Source organism: Haliaeetus leucocephalus, unplaced genomic scaffold (assembly GCF_000737465.1).
Source record: "Haliaeetus leucocephalus isolate CR32 unplaced genomic scaffold, Haliaeetus_leucocephalus-4.0 Scaffold184, whole genome shotgun sequence".
Taxonomy (NCBI): Eukaryota; Metazoa; Chordata; class Aves; order Accipitriformes; family Accipitridae; genus Haliaeetus; species Haliaeetus leucocephalus.
In genome coordinates this window covers 6,680,980-6,700,936 of record NW_010972620.1, presented here as the reverse complement: position 1 = coordinate 6,700,936, position 19,957 = coordinate 6,680,980, and the positions used below count along the sequence as shown (strand labels likewise).

General features: G+C 46.5%; 1 protein-coding gene across 1 annotated transcript in view; it reads left to right on the top strand.

The window, feature by feature from the left end:
- The first annotated feature begins 30 nt into the window (after positions 1-30).
- MXI1 (MAX interactor 1, dimerization protein) overlaps positions 31-19,957 on the top strand; it is a 54,187-nt gene continuing 34,260 nt past the window's right edge. The window contains exons 1-3 of the mRNA XM_010564769.1: positions 31-551; positions 1,287-1,419; positions 17,859-17,888. Of these exons, the coding sequence (XP_010563071.1) occupies positions 479-551; positions 1,287-1,419; positions 17,859-17,888 (236 nt within the window). The 5' untranslated portion in view covers positions 31-478. The remainder of the gene's footprint in view (positions 552-1,286; positions 1,420-17,858; positions 17,889-19,957) is intronic.

Below are 19,957 nucleotides of genomic sequence, written 5' to 3'. Positions count from 1 at the left end.
CCGCCCGCCAGCCAGCCCGCCCGCCAGCCAGCCCGGCGAGGCGCAGGGGGCCGAGGGGGTTGGATGCTGGCAGGGCCCGAAGTGGGGGTAAATCCCGGCCGGGAGCGGCGGGGCGGGCCGCGGGCCGGGCCGGAGCGGGGTTCGCAGGTGGGGGCAGCGCTGGGACGGGTCTGGGCCAGGAATAACTGTCGCCTCGCCGCCTCCCTCGGCGGGGAGGACCCCGGCCCCCGTCCTTCCTCCGGCGTTCCCTCGCGTGTTCCCTCGCCGCCTCCGCGCGCCCACCCGTCGCCCTGCCAGGAGAGCCGCCCCCCCGGGACGAGAGGGCCGTCGGTGTGAGGAGGCCCGGGGACTGGGGAGAGACGGCGATCCCTCGCTCCCCCCCGCCGCAGCCGCCCCCGTTTCCAGCGGGGGAGCTGGGAGCGTGGGGGCGGAGGGGGGCCCGGGGCCGCGGAGTCCCCCGGCTGCCGGCCTGGGGGCCATGGAGCAGGTCCAGATGATCAACATCCAGCGGCTGCTGGAGGCGGCCGAGTATCTGGAGCGAAGGGAGAGAGGTAATGGGGGGAGGAGGGGTGCTGGGATAGCCGTCCTCCAGGAGGGGGGCCGGGGGGGGGGGGTTGGAGCGGGGTTGGGGTCAGAGATTCCCCCCGGAGGGGTGAGAGTGACCCTGGAGAAGGGGATCAGAGCAAGTGTTTGCTGGTGGGCTGGTGGTAAATCCCCAACCGTGGGGGGTTCGATGAGGGATGGGGCTGACAGGTCCTCCTGGAGGTGGTGGCTGAGGTGGAGGGCTTTTGCAGAGGGGGGGAGATTGAGGTGAAGGCGATTTCTGGAAGGAAAAGTGGGGATTGGTGTGAAAGTTTCCCACCGGGCAGGAAGGATGGTGGTGGGTGGCTCTGGCTTTGCAGCAGCCTCGATGGCACAGTGAAATACGCCTGGTTTGTCCGGTTCAGATAGCTTGGACAGGAGGAGAGAGATGAGGTGCTCTCTGTGCTGTCATGTTTTCTTTTGATGTTTTCAGGTGTTTGAGTGGTGGTGTCCTTCCTCCAAGGTTGGCAGAGCCTTTACACTCCCCTTCCTCTCTTTTCTCCACCTCCCAGTCCACTTCCCTCTGAATACATCATCAGTCATTTCCCTGAGCTGTTATGGTTAAGGGCCTCCCCAGCTAGGCTGACGGGTTAGTGGTGAGGCCTGCCTGCTGACTTCTTTTTTTTTTCTTTTCTTTTCCTTTTTTTTTTTTAATGACCCTTTTCTTTCTTTTTTTTATGCCCTGCCTGTTGATTCTTATGCAGAGTGCGAACATGGCTATGCCTCGACCTTCCCCTCAGTTCCAAGTCCTGGACTACAAGACCCAAAGCCCACGCGGAGGCTGAGCCGGGCAAGGAAACACAGCGGCAGTGGCAGCAATGCAAGTATTGCCAACAGGTACGATGCAGACAGGAAAGCGTGGGGTGCAGGGCTGGCCAGGAGGGTGAAGCTGGAGAAGAGCTGGAGGCAGAGGAGAGAAACTTACCCTGTGGGGAAAATGGGAAGAGCCTGAGCACAGGGGGATTCAGAGCTGGGACACACAAGTACAGCATCCATTCTGGATCCATAGCGCTGAGAGCAGAGGGGACACAGGGGAGCTGTATCTGAAGTGGCAATGCCAGCTGACTCTGTGCCAAGGCTCAGATGCTGCAGAGGGAAGGGGAATAGGGAGATCTGTTCATAGGGAGGACGTAGGTAATAGCTATTCCCATTATATACAGCTGATGTCTTTCCAACCCAGAAGTCACTGCTTTTAAGGGATAGCATGCGTGCAGCCTGGGTGCTTTGGGATTGTAATGACAGGCATGATTTGAAGCAAGGAAATGATGTTTTGAAATGGATCCCCTGCAACAAATGGGAGAGAGGGAGATGACTGGCTGCTCTGTACAATGTGTTAAAAATTCAGTTCAGGAAAACGAAGTTGTCTTTCAGTCTGCCTTTCAGGGCAGTGGGATTTCCCAGCTTTCTGATTGCTTGGTAATTGTAAAACTCCACATTTTTAACATTTCTCTTATTATGCAATGCCACATTTCTTGGTTTCTTGAATTTAGAAGACACAACAGGATTAAGCCTATCACTTGGTGCTGTGGTAGGATCTGCCTCTCCCCTCTTGTTCCTGTTCTTTTTGTTTTCCTTTGCTCCCTTCAGTAGAATTGTTCAGACCTTGTTGAGACCTTCTGGGATAGAGAAGCTTTAGAAAGATAAAGTATAATTTTGAAAAGGCAATTGCAAGCTTTCTTTTACTGCAGCAAGGCCTATGCAATCCATAAAATGGTGGCAGGTGGCTCAGGTGATTAAAGCTTTCTTAAGGCCATTGGGAAGGACCTGTAAAGGCCTAGGGGAAAGGTGCCTTTGCTTGAAGTGATTCTGCTTTGGCAGCATTTGATAATAAAGATTGTTTGAGGTGATGTTAGGACACCTTGCTGTGGGGAAGTTTTCTTCATCAGGATCAGCATATCCTGAGCTCTTTGTATGCTGCATTTTTACATTTGCTTCCCTCCTTCATCTAGCCTCTCCCCATTTCAGGGCAGTTGTAGCCCTTTACTGTTTCCCATGAACCAAAGTCCCAAATCCCAGTGACTTTGTGTTGGGAAATGATGGCAAATGCTGAATTGAGATCTGTATTTTTCCCCTCCAGGTTTCTCACATACTATGTTTCCATCCCACACCTCTTTCTCTCAAAGGCCTTTGTCATGGCAACCTGCCCTTCTCCAGAGGAGGGCTGAAAGCACATCCCCCTCAGGAGCCCCTTAGCACCGAATCCAGCAGCCTGTAGGCTAGAGAGGGATGCAGAGCACTCACTGTCCCTGGGGCCTGGGTGCTCAGTGTGCCCTGCCGGCACAGAGCCCCCAGGGACAGCTCTCATGGGCATCTTTCTGTGCTGAGACCAGCCCGCTGGGCCGTTTAGCGTCACAGGCTGAATATATTGATGTGGAGGGGAAAGACAACAGAGAAGCAGAAAAGATACTTTCTAGTCTTACTTAAAACCTTCATTATACAAGAAGTACTGAGGCCAAATTGAATCGTTAGAGTGTTACCCAGCATGTTGCCTCCCATGCTTGTTTCGGCTTCAGGGAGTGACCAGCATCAGGTCTGCTCCAGGCAGAGACCAGAGCAGGTCTTTTGGGGAGCTCAGACCTTATACTCACAGTTGGAAATGGAAGTTTCTTTTAGCACAAGTCGTAGCAGCTTGCACTTGCTGTAGGAGATGGCAGGCCTTCCAGATGGCTGCAGTGCCGGGAAGTGACAACTGTGAAGTTCAGGGTGCCTCCAAATTCGCTGCAGTGTGTTTTGTATGACACTGAGTATAGCATCAGCCTTGTTTAAGGAAGGCTCTGTATCATCCTTTCCCGTTAAAATCAAAGGGACAATCCAAGTTCTGTCTCCTGGAGTTAGAATGGACTTTGAATTAAATATCAAGTCCTTGATGAGGGGCAAAACTTAGGTTTCGTGTGTGGACAAGAGATGTTCTTAGATTGCTTTTGTCTCAAGGTGTTTAGTTAGTGTAGAGAAATTACGCATTTAGATCTCGTGCAGATCTTGTCATTTAAAAGCCTCCTGTAAAAATGTGTCTCAAGCAACCTTGGCAAAGCACAGTAGTTTTCTTTTTTTTTTTTTCTCCTTTATTTACACACTTTTAGAAATTGACACGTGCATTGTTACTGGTGTTTATTGAACCAAATGATCCATGATTATGTGGCACAGGGTATTTACAGAGCCTGGATGGTCTTTAATTCATAGTTTAAATCCAAGCATTACCCTTCAGCATTTGCAGCCCAGACATGACAGCTATTTCTTCCCAACAGGCTCTGTGCTGTCATGGCACAAACACCCAGAAAGTTCTGAGGAACAGGCAGCCCAGCTCTGGATGCCAATGGTGGAGCAAATCTTGTAGAACTACAATGGTCTCCCAGTCCCAGCAAAATAATTTTTTTCTACCCCAAACAGGGGTGTGCAGATAAGAGGGAAAACATTGCTTCGTTACTTCTGATTTACATGATGCATTTTTAAAGGAGGATGTTTTGGCTCAAGTTGTCTCTTCCTTCATGTCAGTTGTGCAACTGACAGCATGCAGATTGCTGCAGGGGGTTCCCCTCTGCAATCCTTGGGACATTATCTATGTGTATGTGTAGTGTTTTGCATGGGTATTTTAAAGACCTAGTGTTGCATGCTGTGAGTTAAAAGCTGAATATATTTAAAAATATGCAGTCTTGCTTTAGTCAGGGACATTTAGGTACTGAAAATTACCCACCTGCAGAAATATGTGGAGAATCACAGTCATTGTGACCTGGAGTTCGTAATAAACTCAAAATAAAGGGAAACTTTTTTGAAAAAATCCCATTTAACACATAGCTAAAAGCCAAAAACCGCGCAAATCAATTATCCAACCTGTATTAGATTAGAAATTAATTTTGCTTTTTTTTAATTTGCTCTTGACAAAAGTTTTGCCTGGTTTTTGGACTGGGATGAAAAATTTGCAGAGATTTATTGTAACATACAGTATCACTTATTTAATGTTCGTTCCTTCTGAAAGCGTTTCTGGGACAGAAGCTGAGTTCTAAAAACTCACTAGAGGAGTGAAGTAGTCCGTGCTGGGAGTACAGTTCTGTGGGTATGTTAACATGCATTCGATGTCACTAGAAACTGCTCTTACGGACCCTACATATGCAGTTCTAAATAGACCCAGTTATTTGAAAGGCTCATTGTAGTTAGTTAGGATTAGACTGGTTTGATATTTTTACATTTTGAAAAATAATTGAGAAGACTTTTTAATCAATTTAAATCATTGTGTCAGCAGGAAATAAAATAAACAGCAGGGATGCTAAATGATTTTTTTTTTTTCCCCCCATAATACAATCAGTTTAATGAAGTTAAGATTTATAACGGAATCTGAAATTATGTTACAATATTAGATTGTCATTTGTGTTTTGTTTTTATTTAGACTCTCAGGCATGTAGAAAAGCCCGTTATTTTTGGTCTGATCCTGGGGAAATGCCAAGCACCCTCCCAGTGGCGCTAGGAGCCTTCAGCTCTCCCGGGAGGCCCATGTTGTTAAGGGCACTCAAAGAATCTATTGCTCAGTTCCATGGGGGAGGGTTTGATCTCTGTCCAGTTTCTTTTTCCTTTCATTTTCCTCTCTTCCCATTATCCTCCCTTGTGTCTGAGGCTGCTTCCCAAGGGCCTTTCAGACATCTACAGTCCGGTAGCAGGTTGCCTGCAGTGCTTGGAATCAGCAGCTGTAATGGGTATGGTAAGGCATTTTGGACGTGGTGTCTTGAAAATCTGGGTGTCTGGGTTTCTTTACCCTTCTGGCTATTCTAGTGATGCAGCTCCTCATTTTCTCTGTTGCTCTCTCTTCTGCCCCATTTGGAACTTTTTTCCTCGCACTTCCAAATCCCATCACTTGGTTTTGTTCTGAATCTTCTCTGTAGCCCTCCACTCTCATAACCTTTGACGCTGTTTTTTGAGGGCAGGGATGGCAGCTGTACTATTGAAACCCTCAGGTACTCTTGGCTTTAAGCTTAATTTGCTCACAGTGTCCCTGAGCAAGGATTGTGGGGGGCAGGTAGGTGTGCATTAAGTACCTCATGTGCCTCAGGTGATGGCTTCATGTGCCACAGGTTCACAAACACAGGTGCAGAAGCTGAAAGGATGTGGCATGCATAGCTGCAAGTCAGCCTTGGCTGTCTGGTGCAGAAGAAAGCCTGATTTACCAGAACAGCAGTGCTGTGCAGCTGTACCTCACTGTGTAGGGGAGGAGTAGGGGGGTTGGTGAACACTTGCTTAAGTGCAGTTTTAAATATATTCTATCTTCGCTGTCAGAGGAGGTTCACTGCCCCCCACATTGTGCTGATGACCGAGTACCTGGTAATTTTCAGTCCTTCCTACAGCCTCTGAAGTTAGGACAGTGCTGTAATTCTGATTTTATTGGGGGAGAGGAGGTGCAGGGGCCTGAGTGGTTTGTCTGTCTTGTGTAGGAAATTCCTGAAAGAGCAAATCACCATTTCAGCCCATGTTGGTCTACTTTTCTGCACAAAGCCCCTACCCCTTTCTTCATGTCCCAGAGAGCTGGTCTCTGAGCTTTTTGTTGACAGCTTTGCTGCTTCCTAGCCTCTCTCAGTTGTTTTTTGTTTCTGGATGCTACTTTGTTTATTTGCTTGTGGCTTTTTTTTAGCCACTTGCACTTGCACTGGGTCACACCTTACTCCACAGCTAGTGGGAGTTGAGTTTTGATTCGCTGTGTGTAGGTGGGTTAGAATCTGGCCCTTGTGTAATATGCTGGGGATAGAGACTGCTTTCTGTCTCAAGCCTTGTAGTGCCAGGGAGCTCTATTCTTGGCTCAGGACTTGGCTTTGCTTCATAGAGTACAAATCCACATGTGTAAAACAGAGAATGGATGAGATTTGCTGTGCCATGTTTTGATTTATGCCACATCTTGATAATGTACAAACAGTGTGATTACTATCTGGAATCTTCATGCTGCTGTTGAAATTTTGTCTAGAAATAGTTGGAGATGGGATCTTGCCTTCCAGTTGAGAGTATACATAAATACGCTAGTTAATTTTTCAAGAAAGGAAAAATGGACAAGGCTGAGCTGTTAAGGATTGCTTCTCTGTTAGGGATGTTGAGAGGGACTGGCCAGCAGTATTGACTATACTTAAATGTGAGCATGACTTCTTTTTGAGAAAGCATAATGACAGTTTGAGTGTTAGACTGGGAAAATGGATTGCTGGTCCACACAAGAGAGGTGGAATCACCCCTTGTTGAAATCCCACTGTCTTCTGTAGGTTTGTACTGGAGTACAGTTGATCGGGGCAGGTTGGCAGGTAGGGCTCTACTCAAATAGCTCAGTTCAGCTTCAGCACATCCCATCTGCCAATTTGATGTAATTTGCCCCAATGCAGTCTGCAAGTGTAGGCAAGCAAGTTGTAGTGATGCTGGAGTTTCTGAACCTGCTGGCACTAAGTTGTGCCTTTCCTTGTCTCTGCTGATCTACATCAGAAGCTGAGATCCTGCCAACGATTTGGGGGGGGGGGGAATTACCCCATGTAGGTGATGTTTGGTATGCAGTGTCTTTTCAGTGATGCTTGGCTTTGCAGTACAACTGGCAGGTTACCAGGCAAAATACAGAAAGTGAGTGTGAACCCAGAAAATGGCATGAGAAGCATAAACCCCACTCCCTAGTGAGGAGTGAGGCCTCCAAAAGTGCTAGGGCTGATGTAGCAGTTTCCATGGGGGAACCCGCTGTGTTCCCCTTTGTCACCCTGTTTATTTTATGGCCCTCCAAGTGGGAAGATCCTGCAGAGCTGCAGTTCGTGCTTTCCTTTTTGTATTAGTAATATAGCCACGCATAGGGAGATCTGTGTGGCAGGGAGTCTATGCAGAAACCCATGATTTTGGGCTGAATTTATACTTTGATAACTTCAGTAGGTGTAAAATTTAATTTGTAGTCTCTGAGTTGTGCAAAGAGGCCTTTGTGTAAACTAGAAGCAGGCCCAGTTGTTGATGTTACCTGCAACGTAGCTGTAATTCACTGCTGCAGCATCTGTTTGCCATGAATTGTCACTCTCTGTGGCTGAAGGCTCATGATCCCTTTGTCCTCCAGATTTGGGGAAGCCTCTGCAGGAGTGTGCTGTTTTGCAGCAGTGGGACTGTTAGTCAGGGCTCATGCTGTTCATGTTGCAGCACTCTACCCAGGTAGAGCTGTGCTGCAACTGCCGTGGGCTGATTTGCATCGCTGATAGCAGTGCTGGCACAGTGACAAGAAACTTCAGATTTTGGTGTTTAGGGTCTTTTGAAATGTGAAGATTGTTCACCCTGGCTCCTAGAGAGATTTGGTGCCCTGGGATGGTAGGGAGGATATTTGGGCCAAACCTGGTCATCTGTTCCTGGAATTCCCTCATTTTCTCTTCCCACTATATTCAGTGTACAGTCAGTTCCCTGGTTTAAGTAGTATTCCTTGTCTGTCAGGTGTTTGTGTGGGGGTTTTTTTCCCCCTCTTGCCACATTTGTATCCTTTTTGTATCTTCTTTGTGTAGTGCCTCACCCGCAACACATGCAGGGATTTATCCTTCATGCTTTTGTTTAACCTGACCGGATCCTTTGCTTGACAGTGAATTGGTTACCTGTAGCATTGTTCCATCTGCTCCCCTGTTTGTAGGTAAGACTGACATTTTCCTTTCTCGCTCCTGGTTGAGCTTTCAAATCCATTTCTCTTTCTGACCCAAACAGACCCATCCATGTCCCGCTGCTGAGTTAATTGTCTTGCTGCTGTTCCTGCTGTTGATCATCTCCTGATCCCTCCTGACAAACTTCTGTCCAAATTCAAAGACTGGCTTCTGTTTGTTCTCCTCTTAAGAGTGTTTGCTCCTACTCCCTACCCCCTTTGAACCAACAAAGATAGGATTTGATTTTGTTGACTATTTTGGGCTCTCTTGATCAGAGACTGTGGGTCTCTGGGGCTGTGCACTTGGCTGGCCTTTGCCTGGATCTCTTCTCTGTGAGACACTGCCTTGTTGATCAGCTCAGAGGGAACAGGCCTGCTTTTTCCACCCTGCTGGATATATTCCCATGTCTCATTTCTGTGCTCCCTACTGTACTTCCATTCTCTGATATGAAAGTGATTTCACTTCAGTTCTGTTTCTTTATGAATCCAGTTTGAAGCAGCCTAGATGATTTCCAACATTATCTTAATCACTTGTTTATACTTTGCTGCTTGCTCTCTGACAAGCAGGCATGTGGACTGAGAGCAATTCTTTTGCCTCAGTTTTGATTAAAGTTCCTCTGCATAAATAAGTTGATTATTTTCTGAACAATTCTCATTTATCTCCTTCCATCTGTTATACCATCAAGAAGGGAGAAGTTAAGGGACAGATGACATTGCGATTGCTGTTGAGACTATTACTCCAGTGGTCATCGTCCAGGTGCTTGGGCAGCTGTAAAGCAATGTATAGATATGGTAAGGTAACGTGGCACCAGTTCTGGTTTGCCTTTGACAATTAGGCTACAAACTGCAGCAGTTCGTGAACTGTTTCACAAGTAGCTTGGCCATCTGGGAGCAGTGGGAGGTAGCCACCTCGCTGCCTTCATGTTAGTTGCTGCTGCTTGTAAGCCAGAACTGTAAGAACAGAAGAAATCACAGCTCTTCTGTTTTTCTCAGCCTTCCTTTTTCATGGATCTCCCAGATGCTAGATGAGTATGTCCCTGTTGACAATATGACCCCAGAGATCAGGACATCTGGGTTCTCTTCCTGATATTGTTACAGCCTGTGTAAGTCTTTGTGCCTCAGTTTCCCTAATACAGTGTGTAGCTAACAGTGATGTTAATGGATTTTCAAGTATATTTCCCCTCCCTTCATCTCCATGCACAGTATTGTGGCAATATAGTTGTAACATGAGAGATAACTAACAAGTCTAAATAGAAGAAAGTCTGGCCTGGCCCACAGCCATACAAATGCCATCAGTTTCTTTTCAAACAAAGTGCGTTTCAGTCAGGTGGCATTTACTCAAAAAGCCTCATTTTCCCCAATGCATCTGAAGGCAGTTTCTTTAGGTCAGAAGATGCGTGTTGCAGAGAAATACATGTTCCCCAAACAGGCTGTTGCTCTGCAGATGACATTGCTAAGGCTATTTCTGGATATGACCATCTTCCTTGAAAGGGTAATGTTATGTGTGGGAAGAAGCATGGTATAGGGCAAAGGGGCTGGCATGCTGGGCCCTTGGATCGTTTCCTGAGTCTGCTGCCGAAAGGCTGCAAGATCTGGGCACGTCAGATGACCTACATGGGTCCTACCATCTGTACGTTACATGGTTCCCACCATCTGTACATTGGGGTAATGCGTGCACTTTTCTAATTCTGTTTTCAGGAAGCAGAATCGGTGTTTTGGAGCTTGTGGCTGTTTGAAAGAAGATGAGACTTAGGTTCCTAAGTTTTCTAGGTGGATTTGAAAATTGCCTCCTGTGCCTTTATTCTCTTTCTGTGAACCACTGCAATCTCTCTGCCATGCAGGTACCAGCAACTATGATACTGGTTCTGGTGGGACCTTGGAAGGGACCGAGTCCCTGACCGTACAGTGAGACTCATGGAGCCTGCTGGAAGTCAGCGGGGCAGGGACCACATAGAGCTTTCTGTGGTGTCAGGCCTTACCCTGCTCTGTAATGCACTTGAATATTCAACAGAGAAAATTTCGTTAGCAGAGATATTAAGGTGTTAGCAGCGGATGGATGAAGTCTGTGCCTCATTCTACTTAAATAATTCATTTTGCTTTGAATGATCTGGTTATGATGATTGTGTAGGGAGGTTGTCCTTCCCAAGTAGCGCTTGGGAGAGACCTGGGGGACAGTGCACACCTGACATTAGTGTGAGGAAGTGCCTGTATTTTGCTGTCCTCATTCTGTGCCATGCTCTTCTCTCTTCATGGAGGAGCTTGGAGGTACCGTGGTGAAGCCACCTGACATTTCTCATCACCAGGTCATGAAAAACATGGTTTTGTCAATGTATTAAAAAAAAAAAGCAAGAATCTGTCCACAAGAAGCTCAAACTCCCTTGCATCATGAATCATAGACGGGAATCTTGCCTTGGTGAAAGCAAAGAATATACTTTTTCCTGACCTGTGAGAATCTACCTGGCCAAGTCCTAAATCACAGAAGATGTTGGCTGCTGTATGTCCAAGGGAGGTAGGTTAGGGTTTCTCTACTGAAATGGCTAAGATACCTCCTGAAATGAACACAATCAGCCTTTGTGTCTGATCTGTGTGCATGAGCCCTTTCTGATGTGGTTAACTGTGGGCTGGGAAGGGAAGGAGATGGTTTCTGTAGGATGTTTGCTCACTTGTCACAGAAGCTAGAAGGCAGACAAATGGAGCAGTGAATAGCACATTGGAGAACTCGCTTCACTTCTGGCCCCTGTCAGCAGTCCTGTGTACATTCAGCAAGTCCCTTTCAGCCCAGCCTGTCGCAGGAGACCCCCAAATAGTCTATTCCTCATATTGTGATCTTTTTCCAAGACATGAGCCTGGGAACTAAGCTGCACAGCCACAAGGGGCACCAGCGGGAGCTGTGCTTTGAACACGTAAAGTGGCCCAGAAAACCTGACCCTTGGGGGTCTTCATAGAGACACTCAGAGGAATGAGAAACTGCAACTCTGATTTCCCTGTTTCTTAGTTTCCGATTTGGAAAGCAAGGATGCTTGACAGTAAATGTGCTTGTGAACTGCCTAGCTGCTGCTCTCGGTGAGCCTGTTGAAAAGCCTGTAAGGAAACCACCGGTTCTGTATTCAGAGCAGGGCTTGGCTTGAGGCCACGTGTTGAACAATGAGGGGAAAACAAAATATTGAATAGCTGCTTGTTCAGCAAACCCAGTTCCTCTTGGCTGTGCAGGGCCCTGCGTGAGGGAGTGTATAAGATGCGGCAGCTTTCCCTTAACACTTGGGACTAGGACCAGCCTCTGCACATAGCATCTCAGGTGGTACAGGAGAAGGCCCACACCAGAACACTTGCTCCCAGCCTATACAGAGGGGAGGGAAGCCAGCTGGGGACTTCTTTGCTGACCCCAGATTGCAGCACTGGATGCAAAACAACATTCTTGCTGTTGTGTGGCCTGGCTTGGAAAACCCTTCCCCTGCAGAGTGCCACCTTGTGCTGCTTAAAGGGGTGTTGCTTTGCTTTGGGGGAGCCCAGCTCTGGGACTGGGAGAGACTTGTGGTGCTCAGCAAGGAGGAGCTGTCTTCCTGCTCTTTCCTCCCTTGTGCTGAAAAAGCAGAACATGCACCAACAGAACAGAGTGCTTTGTTTGGGACTGTGGCTGCAGTTCCTTCCCCACCTGAGGGTTATGCCTGATATGTCTGTTGGATGAGTTTTATTGGTAAACTGATACTACTTTTACTCTGAGAGTAGGGCTGGCTCACTTGGCACACAGTGGGCAAGACATGAGGGCTGGTTTAGGTTGGGTTGTTGTTGTTTGGTTTTGGTTTTTTTTTCACTTTCCCACTTGCAGCTTACAATGATGATGTCATTTTTTTGTCTTTGACCCAAGAATCGGATAGCACAAATGTCCTTGTTAGATGTCTCTTTGGGATGCCTGAGAACAGCAACCCACTGATCCAAGACTTATCCTGGGGATCAGGGAACCCAAGTTAAGTACCCTGCTCTGCCACAGGCTTCTTGTGTGGCCTGGGGAAAATCATTTAGAATTTCTGTGTGTTGGTGTTGTCCCCACTGCATAAAAAGTGCTAGGGAGGAGTTAATTTCTGAAGTGTTGCAAACAGAAATAATGATTATGAGGAGCAGGTACCAAACTGAGAGGGGCTGTGTAAATACTGTAGGTGGCTTTGAAGTAATTTACTTCTTCAAGGGATGTGTGCAGTGTACCTTTTAAAGTTGTTTTTGACCGAGTGTTGCAGGAAGCTTTCAGGATACTGTGTAGAAACCCAGGGGTAGGTGACTTTCCGCAGTTGTGAATGGCACAAAGGAGCTCTCTTCCCCTTGTTGAACTGAAAACAGACTGTGGGGCCATTTCTCCTTTTCCAAAGATGAACAAACATGAACAGATGCCAGTACATCTGTGTCCCCTTCTCTGTTGGAGATGGAGAATGTGAACTTTGGAAGGGGTCTGCCTTGATCCTGGGAAAACAGCTTTGATCAGAGCCTTGGGAGGAATCTGATACCATGTCCATTTAAGAGTGACAGAAAAAACTAGTCAGAGTTTAGGGCTAGGTTAATCTGGTGCATCTCCATTGACGTCAGTGAGAGGGTGAAACAGTCTGTTCTGTCTCCTCACTTCACCTCCTCATGGAGGAGCATTTAGTCTGGACCTCGAGGCCATACAGTGTAGGGGGATCAGGGATAGTAATGACTAAGATAACTTTTGTCTCTAGTATTAATTGGAAGGAAATGTTTTGTTAGATTTGCTGATATGCAAGGATGAGGTGAGGCTCTTGTTAGACTTGAGGCTGGTACTTGCAAGGGGCTTAAGGACAGCAGCAGAACGACTTCTGCTCCAGCTATGCCATCTTCTGTTCATCTGCATCCCGCTCCTCACTGAAGGAGCTCTTGGCAATGTTGAGTTCCATAAGCTGCTGTGTTCCCAAGGCTCCTGTGCAGCCCTCCAAGAGCTAGGCTCCTGGGCCTCCCAGAGGTGAGGTGGGTTCACAACTCCCTGAGAAACTCAGCCCTTGAGCATCTCCATCTGGGCAGGAAGATTTGACTCTTGTGCAGCTATTGTTTGTCTTACCATTGGGCTGAAAGCCTTACACGCTGCTGCTACTGGTGGAGCTTCTCTGTAAACTTCCCAGACTATGGCTTGTGCAGTTGGTTTCATAGACTACTTATGGTGTTGATCTACTGCTGCTTGAAACCCTGGCAAAACACTGGGGTTCTTCAGCCAGTAAGTTTTGTTCTGTGGACACTGGTGGATTTAAAATTCAAAAAAGCTGTTGATGACCCTTCCTCCTCATTTGTTTTGTTTTGTCATTTGGCTGTTTCCAATAGGAGTAGTTTCTGAGGAAGAACTTTCGTAAAAGAGAGAGCAGTAGTGTAGCTCACTGGTTCCAGAAGAGTGGCTGATCGTGGCTTGGGGAATGAAGGAAGGCATTTCCTGCAGGGGAATTTGGTGGCCAAGTGAATGGGTGTCAATAGAGCCAGAAGGGGAGAAAGGTCTGTAAAATGAAGAAGAGTAACATTGTACATGCATAAGCAGCAGAGGTGGCTGAACCTGAGTGAAGTAAGACAGAAAGCGGTTGGCCTGGTCTGTGGATGGATGTTCTTGCTGTTTAAGGACATGTATTGGAAGAGGTCTTTTTTATTCCCCACCCCCTTTACCTGGCAGTAGTGTATGGCCAGCAGCATCTCCTGAGCCACCGGTATCTCTGTTGTGATGGAGATGGAGCTCTAGCTCTTGGAGTCCTGAGCTCCTCTGGACCCAGGAGCTGGTGCCAGATACAGACAGGAGGGTAACCAGGTACAAGGAGATGGCAGGGTCATCGGGTCTAAATGCCGTCTGTGTATTGCGTGGGACAAGGACTCTTGATTGCTGTGTTTTCCCAATAGAAAATAGTTACCTCACTAAGAAGTCAAACCAAAATGCAGATGTGCTGCAAATGCATTTGTTGGGCTATTTATCAATATTAAATGTGTAAACCAGAAAGGTCAGTTGTGTTTAATGTCATGTGGCAGCTTTGTGATTTTAATCACAGTAAAAAACCCAATGACAAATGAATTCAGTGCTCTTTAGAGCTTGTTCCTCCCTGACGCAGTTTGTTTTGTTGGCTTACCTGTGCTCAGGGAAAGTTTGGTTGCCTCTGCCATGGTGGGAGAGGTTTTCTTTAAATAAAGAAAGTGGGATAAAGTGACAAATTATTTACAATGTCTCATTCACTGGGGGAATTCAGTGTAGCTTAATGTTTCAGCAACACCTTGTTGCAGTGTTGGATAGCAAGGTTGCAGGTAGAATCATAGTAACTGGCGCAAAAAGATTGTTGCATCTGACCTTAAATTAGAGTTACTGACAATTGTTGCTTCCCTGTTTCTTCCTATTTTGTATGCAGTTTCAGGTATCTGGGGTAGAGAGGCATAAACTTCAGTTTCTCCTCTTTCAGTTTTTTGTTCTTTAAAATCTTGATGGAGACTGCTCTGCTGGTTTTGTTGTTGTTTGCTTGGCTCCTTTATGTCAAGCTTCTAGAACTCTTTCTTGATCTTTTCCCGTGCTGTTTCAAAATGTAGTCAGCAGGATCCTCCTCATCATATAACATTCCTTCAGTTTTTAGGGGTAGTTATCAGTTTGGGTGTTCTAAACTTATTGTTAGAGAACTGACTGCTGTAGAAACCTGACTTTTAAATGAGAGTCCTGCAGACAGTTTATGCTTCAGCTACTTTTAAATAGCAGCTGAGGTTTTGAGCAGTGCTGGTACGTGTGCTTGGGCTTTTGTTTTCCTCTCTGAACATGTCCGTACCTGCATGGCTGTGGTTTCAGCTTTGCAGGTGGGGGCAAGGTCCTGCTTGCCCTGTCCGCCTGATGGGGATGTGAGCTCCTCTGGTTTGTGGTCCATGCTCAACAGTGGTGTCCTTATTTCACTGGGTGACACAGTCTGTGACTGACTATCAACAGCAACAAAGCAACATCATACTGAACGCACAGGTTCCTTGCTACTGTAAGGGCAGAGTGTTACAAGTAACCCTGAAACGTTCCCAGAGTGCTGCAATAGTTTACAGCTGTGGTGTGCATCCTGTACCCATCAAAAAGCTGGTGATGATGTATAAGGATGGAGCTTTGATTTCAGTCTGGTGATACTCTCTAGGTTCTCAGTTGATGATAAGACCAGCTCAGTTAAAGAGGTACAGTTACATTTGTTTCTGTGCCTGTTTAAAAGATATTTTTTTTCTGAACGTCGTGTCAACAGAGGTTCCTGTACTTTTTTCCACTTCACTGGCAGCACTGTCCTTGTTTAACTCCAAATAAATCTTAGTAACATGTGCAGCCCCAAGATGAGGGGAAAAAATTAATCTCTAGATCAGGAGCTACAGAAAATGAAATGAATTATGAATAGAAGAGAGAGGGTTTTTTCTGTATCTGTTGTCCAAGCAAAGCGAAACTGGCACAGAAAATAAGAGTTAGTGAGCGGTGGTAGTGGAAAGCAGTGCTGGGTTTTTTTTCTAAATTTGGATGAAATGAAAACTTTTCCAGATGTCCCCAGTAAGACTAAACAAAGCATAGGCAGGTAAGAGAATTAACATCCCCATAGGATTCATTCAGCATTCCTGAGATTCTTTCCTTTGCATTCAGCTTCAGTGGGAAAGAGGGGGGGGGGGGGGCTTTGTTTTTTTCCTTCCACCGAAATAGTTAAAAGTCACAGCATAAATTTCCTGACTTGGTGAAGAGCCTGTGACCCCTCTCAGTTGTCTTGTTCATCAGAAGGCAGATAGGTAATAAAGAGTCTCCTGTGTGAGAGGAGTAGGGAGAACCTGCTGTTTTAATTTTGTTCACAGCAGTGGGCCAAACTTTGTTCTTTCAGTGCTGGCCTTGATAATTGGCTCGATATAATACAGGAATTCAAGCCATTGCGTATCTTTGGCTTTATAACTGCTAATGTCATAGCCAAGCAGAGTGCAAAGTCTCCTGCAGGAACATACAGTGAATAAGAACAGTAAGCATGTTCCAAAGAACATACAGGCGGTGGTTTTAAAGGTCCTCAGCTCAGCCGTGGTGGGTTAGTTTGTATCCGGGTTGCCTGGACAAATAGATTTTGCTGGTTTAGTTTCTGTGGGGGATATGGGTTTGATTCGGGAGATTTTCTGGACTAAATATTATGTTCATGTCTCTGATTCCTGGGAACCAGACTTAAGGGGTCCCCTCTTTTCGGGAGGGAAGGATTTGCTTTGGAAGTTTCCCCAGCTTTAGGAGTTTGGCTATAGTGTGCCTTGCCTTTAGGGTATCCCATATCCTGCTGCGCAGGGTACCTTGCACAGACATACAGTAATGTTTTGTTTTTCCTTTGGCCGCCCACAGCTCTCAGCTATGGCTAGCTAAGACTTATTTACCCTGTTTTTTGCAGACATCCGTGCTTTATTTGTCATCTTCAATGAGGTTCTAACACCTGTTAAATGCTCCTCCTCCCTTTTTTTGGAGAAGCATTTAATTATGACAGGGTTTCCCTTGGAGCACATCCTCCATTCAGTTCCCTGATTGTAGAATTCTCTGTGGGATTCTCCAGATGGGGGATAGAGGATAATCTTCTCAGAGCTCCGGAAGAAATGTGATGCCAAATTACAGAAAATAGATCCTTTTTATTAAGCTCTTGGGCTCCTTTTACTCTTATTTTAAGGTGACCTTCTGTTAAAGAGAAGTGTTGGATAAATGGCTACCCTTTTTAAATAATCCGCAACAACCTTACCTGGGTTACTAATAACATCGTTAGATTAGAAATCCTGAAAGGATTTAAGCTTTTTTTGCCACTTTTGCTGTCACCACAGAGGCAAGGAGAATGAACTTGCCTGTTTCCCTTTTGTTTCTAGTTGGTCTCATTTTCAAGCTGCGAGCTCTCAATTGGGGAGTGCTGGCAGCATGCTTGGTGTGGCGGGCAGGTATAAAGACAAAGCCCCCTCCTTTGTCAAGTGGTCACAGTGCCACTTCATGGGTCACTTGCTTCACTGCAAGCTAGTGCTGTGGTGGTGCTGTTTCAATCCCTGAGGGGTTTCCAGGCATCCTAAAAGTGCTGCTCAGCGCCGCTGATGTTTGCAAACATAGCAGTACTGGCCATCCCGTTTCGTGCCCAAATGCTGGCCATATCTGGAGTTTTATTAAGTTTGCTAAATCTAGCATGTGACCACTAAAGGGCTCCAGGGGTTGTCCTTACTGAGCCAATTCTGCCGGAAGGTTCCCATGTGTTTGATGTGCATAAATTAATACTCCATGAGCTTCTGTGTTAGCAGATGATACCAATATTTTTACAGGGTGGATGGAGAAACTAAAGCACAATGAAACATAACTGCAGTCCTGTAATGAGCTGGTGGCAGAGCCAGTAGTCATCTGGAAATGGCTGACTCTGGTACCCTGTTCCAATCATTGCCTCTCTTTGGGATTTTGTGTGCATTTAAGTCTCTAGGGAACGTTTTCTGTAGCACCAGTAAGACTACCAGCTTTGCACGTAGCAGGTAAATACAGACTTAGGAGGGGAGGAATCTCTTGTTGGCAGGGAGGCTGAGGTTATAGCTATAGATTTTAATGTATGTAGTTAGTTGGCTTTACACTGTGATATGCCACTGGGGATGTGTACAGCTTGCAGTGATTGAACTTTGGTGCTGAGAGGTCAAAGGTGGCTAATCCAAATTTTTGTTTATCTTCCAGGTCTACGCACAACGAACTAGAAAAGAACCGGTAAGTAGCTAATGAGCTGAATTCTAAGAAATGCAAGCCTAGTGAGTATAATGTGGTTTAACCTTACACATGCAGGTGCTGTTTGATCAGCTTAGACAGCTGTGAATGACCACACTGCATCACGTAGTTTTAAAAGTCGGGGGGGGGGGGGGGGGCGAAAAAGGGTATGAAAAAGCAGCCTTGTTTTTGGTTGGGTTTTTTTCCTCTCTCTGAAAAGGCAAGAAGTGACCCAGTTTTGTGACTAATCTGTATGCAGAGTAAATACTGTTCTTCTCCTGACACAGTGAAATCTGATTGGGGCACTTTCTGTACATGAGGTTGCTACGGGATCAGGTTTCTTGGGCCCTGGGTAATACGTGTTACCATGAACTGAAGGGCAGAACCCTGTGCTCTACACCCTCTCCCTCCCACCCTTCCACTGGGCTGTGATAATCTCAGCAGTGCAGAAGGAAATACCGTTGTCCAGAGGCTTGGAGGTCTGGTTACCAGTGCTCCTGTGGAGACTCTGTCTTCTAACCTGTTTTAGGATTGTGCCTGTTTATCCTTGAATCTGAAGTTTTAGCAAGCCTTGCAGTTTTGTTACTTGGCTAGCTCTGTTATATGACTCAACCCTTTTGTAAGAGGAGTTAAAGTAAGATAAATACCATTGAGACAAGGGGAGCTAGTTCACACACAGATCAGATTATCGCCTTCCATTCGGGATGCTATAGTTAAGGTTGTGTCAGAGTTCCCATTATAAACTTATCTTGGCTCTTCTGTTGGATTTTAGGGGGACTGAGGGGGGGTGTCTGTGGGGTTTTTTTAGCTGTTGGAACAAAGGCAGTGCTCTGGCCAGCTGCTCCTATGAAGAAACCCCCAGGGTGGGAAAGCTGAGTCTAAATAGGTTGATTGCCTCCTCTTCCCTCTTAGCAGCCATCATTTAACAAGGGATGGGAATCCTATAAGGATGGCCAAAGATACACAGAGGCTTCGAACCAAGTGTGTATTTCCATTCAGACAAGATCTTCCCATATAGCTTCAAGGGAATCTGAGCTGAGTACCTCGTGCATCACATTGCCTTCAGTTTCCCCCACATCTGCCTCCCCCAGCAGCAGCAGTACTGGGAAGTAGCTTGGCCTTTGCATGGTGTGGGTGTTTTCTTCCAGGCTGTGCTTCTACCTCCTGGTAGCTTTGAGGGTTACAGAGCTGTCATGGTCCTGTCTTTCTGGGTTGATGCAGGGAGGTTTTTTATTTCGGTTGTGTTGCTCTCTTGTCCCCGCCCCTGAGTTTCAACCTTTCCAGTCCCACGTTGAGCTGTGTTGAGAAGTGTTGGCTCCTGGGTTTTCCAGTGCTCTCTACAGTTTTTATTTACCAATGAGGGAAAGAAAATGCAGTGCTTGGGTCTGACCCAGAATGGAGGGTGCTTTTTTCTCCATGACAACAGTAAACCGTCACTAATTTTCAATGTGCTTATTTGCATATCTAATTGTTACTGCAAATGCTGCTTGCCCTCAGTACAGCTTTAGAGCAGAGCTGTCTCCATCTTTCCCTGTACCAGCCTGGTCCTCTCACATTGGCCAAGTTTGCATGGATATGTGACCATCTTTTTCTACCCTCAGGCTTGTGGGGCAGGCAATGAAGCTTCAAACTCTCTGTGGGTGAGATCTCAGCAGCTAGCATTCCATACTTACTGTCCAGCTAAGGACTGGCAAGTATTGATGGGCTTAGGATGTGCCTGATACCAGCTATCTGTGTGAGTTGAGGAAGTTTCTGCCTTGATTCCGTGTCTTTAACTGAGGACAGTAATACTACCTAGGGTGGGGTTATCATGAGGATTGACTACTGTCCAGCACTTTGTTATACATGTTACTAGTAAAAGGAGTATTATTACCTGTGCTTCCCCTTATACCACCTTTTTCTGAATGTTGACAAGCTGTTTACTTGCTGCAGAATTTATCTTCCCATTCCCAGTTGGTGTAATAACATCTTTCTCTCTTCCTCTCCTTCTGTCTCAGTTATGTTCCCTAGTGTCCCGTCCCTCCCCCCCCCCCCCCCCCCCGCCCAAAAGCGCCTACCCCTCGCCCTCTTAC